This window comes from Erpetoichthys calabaricus, chromosome 2, assembly GCF_900747795.2.
Source record: "Erpetoichthys calabaricus chromosome 2, fErpCal1.3, whole genome shotgun sequence".
Taxonomy (NCBI): Eukaryota; Metazoa; Chordata; class Cladistia; order Polypteriformes; family Polypteridae; genus Erpetoichthys; species Erpetoichthys calabaricus.
Genome location: NC_041395.2, coordinates 207,976,757 through 207,988,660, shown reverse-complemented (window position 1 = coordinate 207,988,660; position 11,904 = coordinate 207,976,757). Strand labels below are relative to the sequence as shown.

The 11,904-nt window shown below is 40.4% G+C and overlaps 1 protein-coding gene across 1 annotated transcript in view; it reads right to left on the bottom strand.

Annotated features, from left to right (window-relative positions):
* Positions 1-6,772: 6,772 nt before the first annotated feature.
* si:dkey-240h12.4 (death-associated protein kinase 2) overlaps positions 6,773-11,904 on the bottom strand; it is a 109,213-nt gene continuing 104,081 nt past the window's right edge. The window contains exons 11-12 of the mRNA XM_028795069.2: positions 9,420-9,506; positions 6,773-8,287 (exon numbers count right to left, since the gene is read on the bottom strand). Of these exons, the coding sequence (XP_028650902.1) occupies positions 8,207-8,287; positions 9,420-9,506 (168 nt within the window). The 3' untranslated portion in view covers positions 6,773-8,206. The remainder of the gene's footprint in view (positions 8,288-9,419; positions 9,507-11,904) is intronic.

The window sequence follows — 11,904 nt, the reverse complement described above, 5'->3', positions numbered from 1 at the left end:
CACATGTGGTCACAATGCTATAGTAAACAGTATACGCTCGTACAGATGTTAATTATATGAATGAGGCGCGCCAACTGAGACCGAGAATGGGAGACGATTACCCACAATCCAGCAGCGAGAGAGAAGAACCATCAGCTCAGTTGTGATCACGTGACACTCAGCAGAAAAGGTTATACGTACTACTCGTATTGCAAGACCTCGCTCGTTTATCAAGTTAAAATTTATTAAAAATTTTAGCTCGTCTTGCAAAACACTCGTAAACCAAGTTACTCGCAATGCAAAGTTTTACTGTATATAGATATAGATATTTAGATAGTCACGCGCATGCACATGAGAAAAAGCTTAACAGCTTGGACAATGGTAATTCTCTAGCAACACAGGAGGGTAATAATGATAGCTCTTTTCCTCCCTCTGCAGAAGGGAAGAATGGCAGCTTTTCCACTTTTGACGTCACTTCCAGGTCTGACCACCTGGACCCACCTCTTCCACCCAGAATGCTTAATAAGCAGAAGAGCCTTGTCTTGGGCAGTCGACCTGAATGACATGGAAGACTTGTTTTGCATTTTACACATAATAATAATTTTTTCTATTATATCAGGTTGGCCATAAGGTGCCCCAAAACCCTTACATTGTCTGGCTTTCTCTTTAAAAAAAAAAAAAAAAAAAAATATATATATATATATATATATATATATATATATATATATATATATATAGTGAAAGATTACCCCGGCTACAAACAGACACGATACAAGATGTCCACAAACACACACGTTTATTTTGTTCTTGCACAACATAGTGCACCAAAGCAGCCACGACAACTCAGTCCTTTACTTTCCTTTTTTTCTTCTGCCGCCTCCACTCCTCTCTCGCAAGCTCCGTCCTCTTCCACCCGACTCCAGCCCCCAGAATACAGCTTGCTGCCCCCTTGTATAGGTCACCCAGAAGTGCTCCAAGTGCTCGTTGACTTACTTCCGGAAGCACTTCTGGGTGTGGTGGGAGAGCTGCTCTCCAAGGCTCAGCACCTCCTATCTCAGCTGCAGCACTCCCTGGTGGTACCCATGGATCCCAACAGGGCAGCACTAAAATCCCACTCCCATGAAGCTCTGTGGAAGTCCGAGTCACCGCTGCAACCCAGGGGTGGCTGCCATCTAGCGTTCCGAGGCACCCGGAGGCAAATCCTGTATATTAAAGTTATGCAAAAGGCGTTAAAAGAAAACGCGGTGTTAAAGCACAAGGTTGAGATGGTCTGCCCAAGATGGCGTTGTTTCCTCTTATGATGGAATCTGGGAAGAAGAGATGGGTCCAGGTGGTCTGATACTAGAAGTGGTGTCATAGTTGGAGAGTTGTCAATTTTCCTCCCTGCAGAAGGGGAGGAGAAGATTACTACTTAGTGCCCCCTCACGATACATTACACTCACTCAGGTCTTTAGGTTGTTCCCCAAGCACATGCATGTGACAATATGTACATACACGCACATATATGTGCCTAATTTGCACACCACATATCTTGTGAACCTTATTTTTCCAGTGACCTCTTGTAATCTTTCTTACAACAAAAAACTTTTTCAGAGTGGTGGCTGCTGCACATTATGAATTAGGCAAATTCCCCATAATTCAACAGGAAGTGCTAACAATCAAGGAAAGTCTATTTGTAGTCCAACAGTGTGAAATAAATAAAAACAAAAAGAGCAAAAATACTATATTTATAATGTTGTTTGTTTTTTGGGTGCCATTTTTTGGGTTTCATTTTCTAATCGAGCTTTTAATCATGGTCTCTTTTCAGGGTAATTAAAAGCTGAGCTCTCCATCTGCGCTGAGTGTTTTCTGTGACACTTGCATTACCTCTCCTGGGACGGTCCCCCAGGATCCTCCTTTTTTCTTCCTCCCTAATTTAAGTTTCTATTTCTTGCTCTTCATGTCGTTTCTTCTGGGTCATGATATCTCATTTGTTTTCTTATCTCCAGAGTCATCTTTGTGGGAAACAGGGCTGCTAAAGTTCACTGGCTTTCCAGATGGAAACCTCCTGTACTACACAGTTGGCAGCTCTTCCTCTTTGAGTGGATCCATCTGGAAATGTCGGCACCCAAGATTAATGGAGTAGCCAACAAATCCCTCTCCATATACTCTAGGTTGATGTCAGCAGTACAATCTTTTATTAAATTGTGTTTAATTTATTTGTCTCCTCTCTTAAAGCCTCACTCTCGGAGTATCATACTGCAAGCGTTCCTTGAGAATTATGGACACATTTCAGGTAATTTTCCTAGGTTTATATGCATTGTCTTGTTCATTACGTGCCATGTTACAAATATAAATAAATGAATGTTATATCCAACCATTTTCTAGATGGCTTGTTCTAGGGTGGGTCATTGTTCAATAGTTTATCACAAAACCAGCGAGCCCGCGATTCTCGAAAGAATCACAAATCCAAGAATGGCAATCACTTTCTGTTCCCTCCGATACTTGGAGGGATGAAATATCATGGAGGGTGGGTGCGTCCTGGGAAAGTTCATTTAATGAAATAAACATATTTGTACTAAAGCGGTTTCTTTTTGGAGCTGTGACTCAGTTGTAGGCGCCTTTGTTTATTGTTTTTATCCATGCAGTCTCTGTTTTGTTTTTCTATGGCTGCATCGTCAGCGAGAAGTTGGTTGCTGACGGTGGCGGATTCGCGTGCTGAAGTGACCATGGCGGTGGATCCGGGCATGGAGGGCTACACTACTAAACGAACGTGGTATATGTGGTGGTTTGGGTGGTCGTGTTCGGGCGGCTGTACAACCTGGCGTGCACGCTTTACCTCAGGTTTAGTTCACAGGTCGTAGCCATGGTAAAGTTTTCATTTCATTAAATAAACATATTTGTACTAAAGCGGTTTACTTTGTGTGGGCGCCTTCGTTCATTGTTTTTAACCATACGGGCTCGTTTACAGGTCGTAGCCATACAGGTTCGTGTTTGTATTACTAATCGTTGAGCTCCTTTCATTTGGAGCCGTGACTCCTTTGCCTGTGCTGTATCAGAAGCGCGTTGTGGGCGCGTTCGTTGATTGTGTTTATCCATACGGGCTCATTTTGAATTTCCGTTAGTTGAGCTCTTTCATTGTGGAGCTGTGACGTCTTTGCTTCTGGTGTGTCTGAAGCACGTCGTAGGAGCCTCCGTGTATTGTTTTTATCCATGCGGTCTCGTCTTTGTTGTTCTGTGGCTGTGTCGTTAGGTAGAAGTCGTTTACTGTTAGGAAGCATACTCCAACTTACACACACTGACTGCTGGCACAGTGGATTAGAGCAGGTGTAGTTTACAGGTTGTGGTGTTTGGTTGCCACGCACTGACTCTGGGAACTACGGGGTCGGTTTTGTATTACAAATCGTTGAGCTCACAGGTTGTGTTGTTCGGGCGCCACCTAACGACTCTGGGAAGCCGCTGGGTTTGACTCTGGGGCGCTGCGGCGCAGTGCGCGTCGGTGCGTCCGCTGTCCGTGCATAAATTAAACTGTGGTTTTGTAATATAGATATAAATTCATCTGACAGAGTGATTAGTTGTTGGTGTAAACCAAACCCAGCAAAAACGTTGGCAAATCACAAGTTACTCTGGGCAGCAGTGGGGCATGATTTTTGATTTAAAGTTTATGATTTGTCTTTTTTTGTATCATCCATCCATGTATTTTCTCACCTTGCAAATCTTGATTGAGGTCATGGAGAGACCAAGTCTGGCCAAGGAGCAATGAGCACAAAAACAGCCTAATTTGGGTACGAAGCTATTTCTTTGTGTCAGTACTGTCAGTCGTGGTGAGTTGAAAAGCCTCCTCTGGTTCAGCGTGAAGCCTTCACATGGACTTGAACCGAATGAAAAGAATACACCTTTGTAAATGCAGAGTGTGACTGCCTGCCTATGTGAACATTTGATGATTCTAGAGTTTGGGATTTCATGATCAGGAGCACACTTCGAAGGTTAAAGATAGCCTACTGCATGCAATTTCATAACATCTTCATATGTGGACAAGGATTTGTCCCACATATAAATGGGTCAATTATTTGCCCTGTGTTAGAACTGGCAAGATTCAGAGGTTTGTTGTTTTTGCAGATCTTGACTGCTGGCTGTCATAGCCAGTCTTAATGATAAATCCAGGAAAAGTGAAAAGGGACATAATGTATAATCTGACAATCCCTTTACACTGTTTAGAATCAAGTGTTTTTCACTTCTTACTTGTTGAATTGTAGGCAGCTTGTTGCCATTCCCCAATTTTTTGCCCTATTCATTCTCATTTATTTATAAATCAGGCCTACAATTTCATTTTTATGCATTTGCCATTCAGCTCAAAGTGTATAAACAATGACACCAGCAATTTTTTTTGATATGTGTGGAATAGCGGGAGGAACCTCAGAAGGAGTGGGAGTGTGAGGTCGACCCACACCGTCACATTTGGTGGCAGCGGTGGGATGAGCCAAGGCGGACAGGACTGAACAATAGAAGAAGTAACAGCAAGTGGGATAGGTGCATGACTTTTTAAAGAACCCACAGGACTCAAGCCAGAGGAGGATGTTTTAAGAACTGCACTTTTTACTGGACATTTATTTATTTTTTTGTCATTTTAAAGTTCGTGTTTCTTTTAATATCCTGTTTTTAAGGGTGGCTTGGGTTTTATTTTTATGAATGGCTTTGTTTTAGTGGCGTTATTATTTATTGTTGGTTTTAGTGCAGTGGGTTGGTTGAGGCATTCAGCCTCTCTGTGCAATTGTAGGCTTAAGAGGGTTGGGGGGTATGTGGCATAGCAAGTCTGTGGCTCAGAAAAAGAGGCACCCCAGAAGGTCTCGGTAGCATGGGGCTAACCTGCACTGTCACAATACATTAGATGTTTTAATATCTGTATGCTGTATGTAAGATCTTGCAGAAGCGTAAGAAGCCTGTTTGTAAATTCCCTAACATGTTAAAATTAATGTCCATTTCATAATTCTGTTATTAGTTTCTAATCCCTTGAATAGTAAGGTTTTTCTAATATCTGTTTTAAATTTGTTTCTTTACTCTTACTATATACGGTGCTTTTTACCCTGCTTTTCAAACTTTCTTAGATCACACGTCCTGGCAGGCACCCAGTAAACCTTTTGACCAGATCCAATTCATTAACAAGCACAACAGTTCTATTCAAAATACACACAGTACGACTAAACACATGTAATGTAATTACATTTACCACCACCAACAAATCCATTCTTGGGACACAGGCCCTCAGATAGAGTGCAAATAGCCCAGCAGCTTTCAGGCATTTCAAGTTCTAGTTTTGTAAGTAACAGCTCAGTGGCTATTGACCCTAAGAATAGTTTTTTATTAAAACTTTGCAGTTAGTGATGTGCATCATTTCCTTCTTTTTTAAGGTGTAGTCAACAGTGAACTTGTACCATATGATCTGAGTGTATGTGCGGAAAATCCTTAGAGTTTTATGAAGCTGTTAAATATGGGTGCAATGTTAACATAGAAGTGAGAAATAGATGTGCTTTTTAGTATCAGCACAAAAATATGAAAGAATGGAATTCATTGTAAAGCCAGTGAGACATCACTCAACTTCAAGTCGGAGAGGATATCAAGTTTGACAACTACAGTCACCTGGGGATGTCAGATCACAAGACTGGAAATTACAGAGACAGACAAAACACACAACTCGGTAACAATTTTCCAGCTGTGTCACAATTCGAAAACATTGCCAGCTCGCTCCTTTTTATGATATTCAGTGTCACTGGTGTGTGCATGGAGGACAGTGTTGGTAATTCTCCAAAGTTCCAGGGGTTAACACTGTGTGACATCACCTTCTCTTTTCCTCCCTCTGCAGACCAGAAGACTGATAGCTTTTCCACCACCGATGTCATTTCCAGTGTCTTTCCACCTGGACCCACATCTTCCTGCCGGAGGTCTACATAACAGGAAGCTCTGCCATTTTCTGATCAGTCAGAACCAGACTCCCGTTTGAAAAGATGTTTTCATTAATGCAGTTAACCATGTTGTTTTCTTTTTGAAAATCAATCATACGAGGGTTTGCCCATGGATGCTCCAACACTCTTTACTGCCTCCGCTTGTAATTACACCAGTAACATGCTGCCTGACTGTACAAATGCTTTCCAGCTATGGTGAGTTTAGCTACAATCTCTGCTCTTTTTCCCTATTCTGTTGTGGAATGTAAAACACGAGACATCAGACAGACGAGCCTCCCTTTTGTTTGGGAGGTCCAAAACACCCGCATTCCTTATTCCACATAGATGCATTATATGCATTGTACTTCTGGCTGAGCATTCATTGGTTGTCATCTCTCATGCACACAGAAACTGCCCCTACAACCTAAGCCAAAATTCAAACCTGATGGTTTTTTATTGGGGTGATTTGCATACTGATTGGACCGAGTTGTTGGGGATGGCAAATTATACGACTGGAAGTTATGGGACATATATTTCAACATTGTGAGGACACAATTATCCAACTTCCCCAAATCGACCCAGTCCCATCATGTGTTGGCACCAGAAGAATTTGGTTACCCAACACATCTGTTGCTCATGCTTACCATTATCCACCAAGGATCTTTCTGAGACATGTGTAATGCATTTCTGAGATCTGTTTCTATTCACACTGAACCCCCTGTACAAGCAGATCAATAGATGGGCTCACCTAAACATAGCAGCTCTCTATTGTCTGCTGTTCTGCAGAAACATAGGGTCTGGAAAAAGTAGAGCAGGTTTTTATGGCCACAATTGTTTTTAGAGCAAGAGCTGCAAAGTGGGGGAAAAAGAAACACTTTGTTAATTTTGACACAAAAATCTTGGATTTATTTAAAATTCTCTTACACTCAATGTCCTTGTTAATAACATTACACACAGACTGTGGCTCATCCAAAGGCATGTTAAATGAGCTCCAGGCAGGATGTGGTCACTTTAATGGTCATCATTGTGCTGATAATAGAACCGGTAAACAACAGGAAATCTATGATGCACATTCTTGTAATTACCAGATGACAAGCCCACTCCTCACAGCAACATGAAGGTGGACCATCTTGACTCACTTTCTGGCATTATGAAACAAGTAAGCAGGCCCTGCATGAAAGTGGTCCAAACTTTAATTAGGATGGTGGCTGACAAGCATTTCCCAGAGAAAAAAACAAGAAGTTCTCTCCAGAAAGACATCTTTTTTTTCAGTAATGTCTGCCCTGGGTTATTTTTCTGTTCGCGCAGGGCAGTGTATCAACTCTAATGATCTGTGTGGCGTTGAAAGTTTTTACAGTTTATCAGTGTGATTTTGGGAGGAAGAAGACACAAGGTAAGGCTTGACATGAGACACACGAGGAACAAGGAAGGGGTTTAGAAGACAAAGATGGCAAGATAAAGTAACTGCATTTTAGTTTGGGAGAAGTGCAGTTTAGTAGACAGAGTCGTGGGGAATAGCTGAGCAAAAGCATGAAGAAATTGATTTAGTCATGAAAGTTATATGTAGAGGTAAGGAGTATGGTTTATAGGTTAGGATGTAGACAGGCAATATATATGATGTGGAATACGAGCTAGACCTGATGAAAAAAGATATATGGCAAGTAGTGGAATGATCTGAAAGACTGAAGAAAATGTGAGTGAGCTCAAGGGAAATGCAAACAGTTACACTTCCTCTTCTCGTTGATCTCCTTTTCTACAAACAGGCTGTTTTCTCAGACTCCTCTGTCAAATGCTTCATTTGCCATTTCCCATCCACACGTTTCACTAAATAGCCGAATTGGTTTGGGTATCTAATACAGCTGCCTCCTGGAAACCATCCTTGTGGAGGTTTGACAGGTACGACCAGGTTGGAGGAAGCCCCGGGGAAGATCCCGGAGGATTATATCTCCCAGATGGTCTGGTAACACCTTGGGATCCCACAGAATGAGTTGGCAAGTGTGACTGGGGGGAAAAAGGACGTATGGGCCACACTGCTAAGACTGTTGCCCCCGTGACCTGGCTTCAGATAAGTGGTGGAGAATGAATGAATGAAGGATGGATCTGCATTTAATGTTCTTCAGTGTTGTCAGCCGGCTTTTGGCTTCTTTGAGAAATGTTTAGTCACATGTAAAATGGAGCTGGTTCCTGGTCTGTAAAGCAGCCATTCCCACGTTTGTTGTTGTGGCCATTTCCAAGTAGTGGCTGATATTACAGAATCACAGCGTAGGTTTGTCTTGCATCTTACTGGCTGCCCCAGCACATGACTTATACTAGGAACTACTGCTGAGACGTCTTCGAATTAGTGAAGCAGGCTTGGTGTCGATATCCTCCTGGTCACTTTCACATTGCCTCTGTAATGAAAGAAAGAAAATGAGATCAAGTTCTATCCATCTGGGACTAAACTCCAACCCTCTTTGCAGATAACACTAATTGATTAGTTAGTAATGGTAATTAAAATACCAACCTAATTAATTAAGCTAAAGAAGAATATCAATGACCTGCTAATTTTTAAATAATCAGTAATATACATGAACTATTAATACAGTGAGAAGTTAAGCAAAATGACATCTTTTATTGGCTAACTGGAAAGATTACAATATGCAAGCTTTTGAGGCAACTCAGGCCCCTTTTTATGTAATGTTATGTTATGCAAGATGTAATGCCTGAAGAAGGGTTCCGAGCTGCCTCAAAAGCTTGCATATTGTAATCTTTCTAGTTAGCCAATAAAAGGTGTCATTTTGCTTAACTTCTCACTACATCCATAATGGCTAACATGATACAAAACCATAGTACTACCAACTGTTAATGTTTAGTGAAATCTTTATTAAATTATTAGTAATTAGATTAGTGTCTAAATTGGCTGTGCTAAAGAAGAAGATTTAAGGCTTGGCTGGTATTTATCATTGTTGTCATCAACAGGCTTTGCAAAAACCAGGAACTCGGCCCATCGATTCTTCCATTCTTAATTACTTCAAAGATGTTTTGGACTTTATGATATTGTTTACTATAAAAATACTATATTAAAAACAGCATAATTATTGATTAAAAAGTCAAAAATATGGAAATAGAAAAAATAATGGAAACATGGCTAAAACCAACTTACTTCATTATGAAAAAATCCTCAACTACAACAATATGAGATACATCTGGGGAGATCAGATTAATTCTGTCTTTCTCAATCCAAAACTCTCATCAGTACACATCACCACCAGTTTCACTGCTCCAATGAAAAAGAAATTATGGATCTAAAGTGCAACCTCATAAATCTGGTTGAAGTGTTACTCTTCTTCTTCCCAACTTCAGGCTGACTAACGCATCAAAAGATTATATCAGGTAAAAAGTGATAAAACATTTGCACAACACTCAGATTACTTGCAGGATTAGTTTTACACAAAACCAAAAAGTCTCTATAGAATTTTAAAGACTACCACAAAAAGAGATCTGGACAATTTTGTTCTGTTTCTATACAATCATGCATCTTACCAGAGCCTCTTCATCTTTGACAGCATTTTTGCAAAGAAGCTTCATGCGGCACATACGGTTGCAGGCCCACACCATGTTGTAGGACACCTATGCACAGGGACAACAAAGCAAAAAAAAAAAAATATGATGACTATGTAAAAATAAAAACGGTTGACTTACACTTAGCAGTGTCATGATCACTACCACTATATACAGTTATCATTTTTCATTTCTATAAAGCAACACTTTGCATCTGCTCTTCTTTATTGTCTTAGGAATCATTTAGTAAGATCCTTTGTGACATAATGTCCTTAACCTCAGCAAAGCAGGATATCCTTGTTTCAAAGCAGTTCGACTTGGTCCCCTAAGGGAAAACACCTTGTCAACTACTCATCTACCACTGAAGCCACGTAGGCATCTTTCATTTTATTATAGTAAAGCAGCTTTAACAATTTGCCTCCCTGATTAAAACAGTGTGTTTCCATTACAACATTATGAGTTACAGTTACAGAAAGGAACTCATCTTTTGTAATTTTCATATGGGAGGAGGGCATCCTTTTTGCTCGTCATTCTAAAACTGAACACAAGGTGGTGCAGTGGAGACATCCATATTAAGATTAAAACTCTTAGAGCAACAGGATGCACAACATAGAGGAATGCTAGTAGTGTGACTGTCTGCGTGGGTTTTCCTCTGGGTATTCTGTTTGTGCTCCCACACCCCCAAAGACATTGAAGTTAGATGAACTGGATACTGTAAATCAGGTCCCCAGCGGGTATAATTGGGCCCAACAATGGAATGTGTATTTTAAAAATGTTTTTTCCACTCATATGCATCATAGTAGCACAATTCTGAGCTCTGCTCCCTCACAGATACAATGTTCTGGATTCAGATCTTGTGGTTGGTTGTCATTAGTGTATTGTCTGAATGTTTTGCCTATGTTTGTATGGGTTTACCTCCCACATTCCTAAATATGGGCATGCCAGGTTAATTGAGTCTGAAGTGTGACGGTGTGGGCACCCCTATGGACTGACGCCATGTTTAGGGCTGCTTAGGCTCCACCCTGGATTAAGCTTTTTCAGAATGTATGTATTTTTTAAATCATGTTTTTGGGAAAAGCAAGCACACACTACCTGAACATTCTGCTCAATCAAACTGGCCCTGTCAAGGGTTGGGAGCATGTGTTCATAGCGTTTTGTAGACTACAATATTATATCAGATTAAAGACCAACTCTTAACTTGCAAAGTCTTATAATGAATGCGGTAGGCCCATAATCCCTTAATATATAGTTCCAATATTTCTTTTATTTAATAAAATTGTCATACCAACATGCAGGGTTTAGTGTCTTTGCCTCATATCTCTTTGTAAATGCCATGTCAAGTCATTGTCTTTATGAAGTTTGCACATACTCCTCATGTTTGTGTGGGTTTTTCTCCAGGTACTCTCGTATTTGTCTTGTGTTCCAATGATTAACTGGCCATTCTTAATTACCGCTGTGTGAGTGTGGGTGTAGGTGTGAGTATCAGTGAGCCCTGTGATGGGCTGGGGTTTCATGTAAGGTTTTGCTCGCTGTGCTGTCCCCAATGTTGGATTAAATGGATTAGAAAATACTAAGTTCTGTTATAAATCAACATTGACAGACTCTGGCTAATGGAAAGTTAAGCTTCATTAGTTCCTTTCAGTTAAACTCTAAACTGTCCAAATTAAATCAATACCATGACATGTTGTAATATTAGCATTTGTTCCTTCCACATGCTTAATGTACTTCTGGAGCATCTGTGGGTGTTTGATGTCACACCCATGTTCAAATATTAGACAGCAGGAACTTGCTATAACTGCAAATTATGAAGCTCCTCAGCTGGCTCGACTACCCTGCCATCCTATGTTTTTTCAAAACTCTTGTGACTTTGCAATACTGGTGATTCTAACAATTAAATTGTCTGTTATGGGTTTGTGTTTCACTTTTGTGCATTCTGAAATGTATTAAGATGAGGAACTAGGAAGCTTTTTTTTGCTTTATCAAAGCTCTCCTTCAAAAGTTTTATACACATTTCTGTTTTTGAGGCACCAATAGCTGTATAATTTAAATAGACCCTTTATAAGTTTATTGGGTTATTTTTGTTGCTTGTATGGAATACAGTGAAATTCTTACTTGAATGTGCTAATCAACATGCAACATGTCAACACTCTACAGCAGGGGTCCCCAACTCCGGTCCTGGAGGGCCTCAGTGGCTGCAGGTTTTCATTCTAACCCTTTTCTTAATTAGTGACTTGTTTTTGCTCCTATTTAACTTTTTTTGAAATAAGTTTAATTTGACTTGCTCATGAAGACTCAGATCCCCTGTTGCTTTTTTCTTAATTAGTTGCCAAACAATGATGAGATATAAAATGAACCAAAACATGACCAACAATGTTGATCATACAATATCTGAAAATAAAGAAAGGTGAAGGTCTCAGGAATGTTGATCTGCTCAGGTCCACAAAACATTTTGACACTTTTCTTAGAA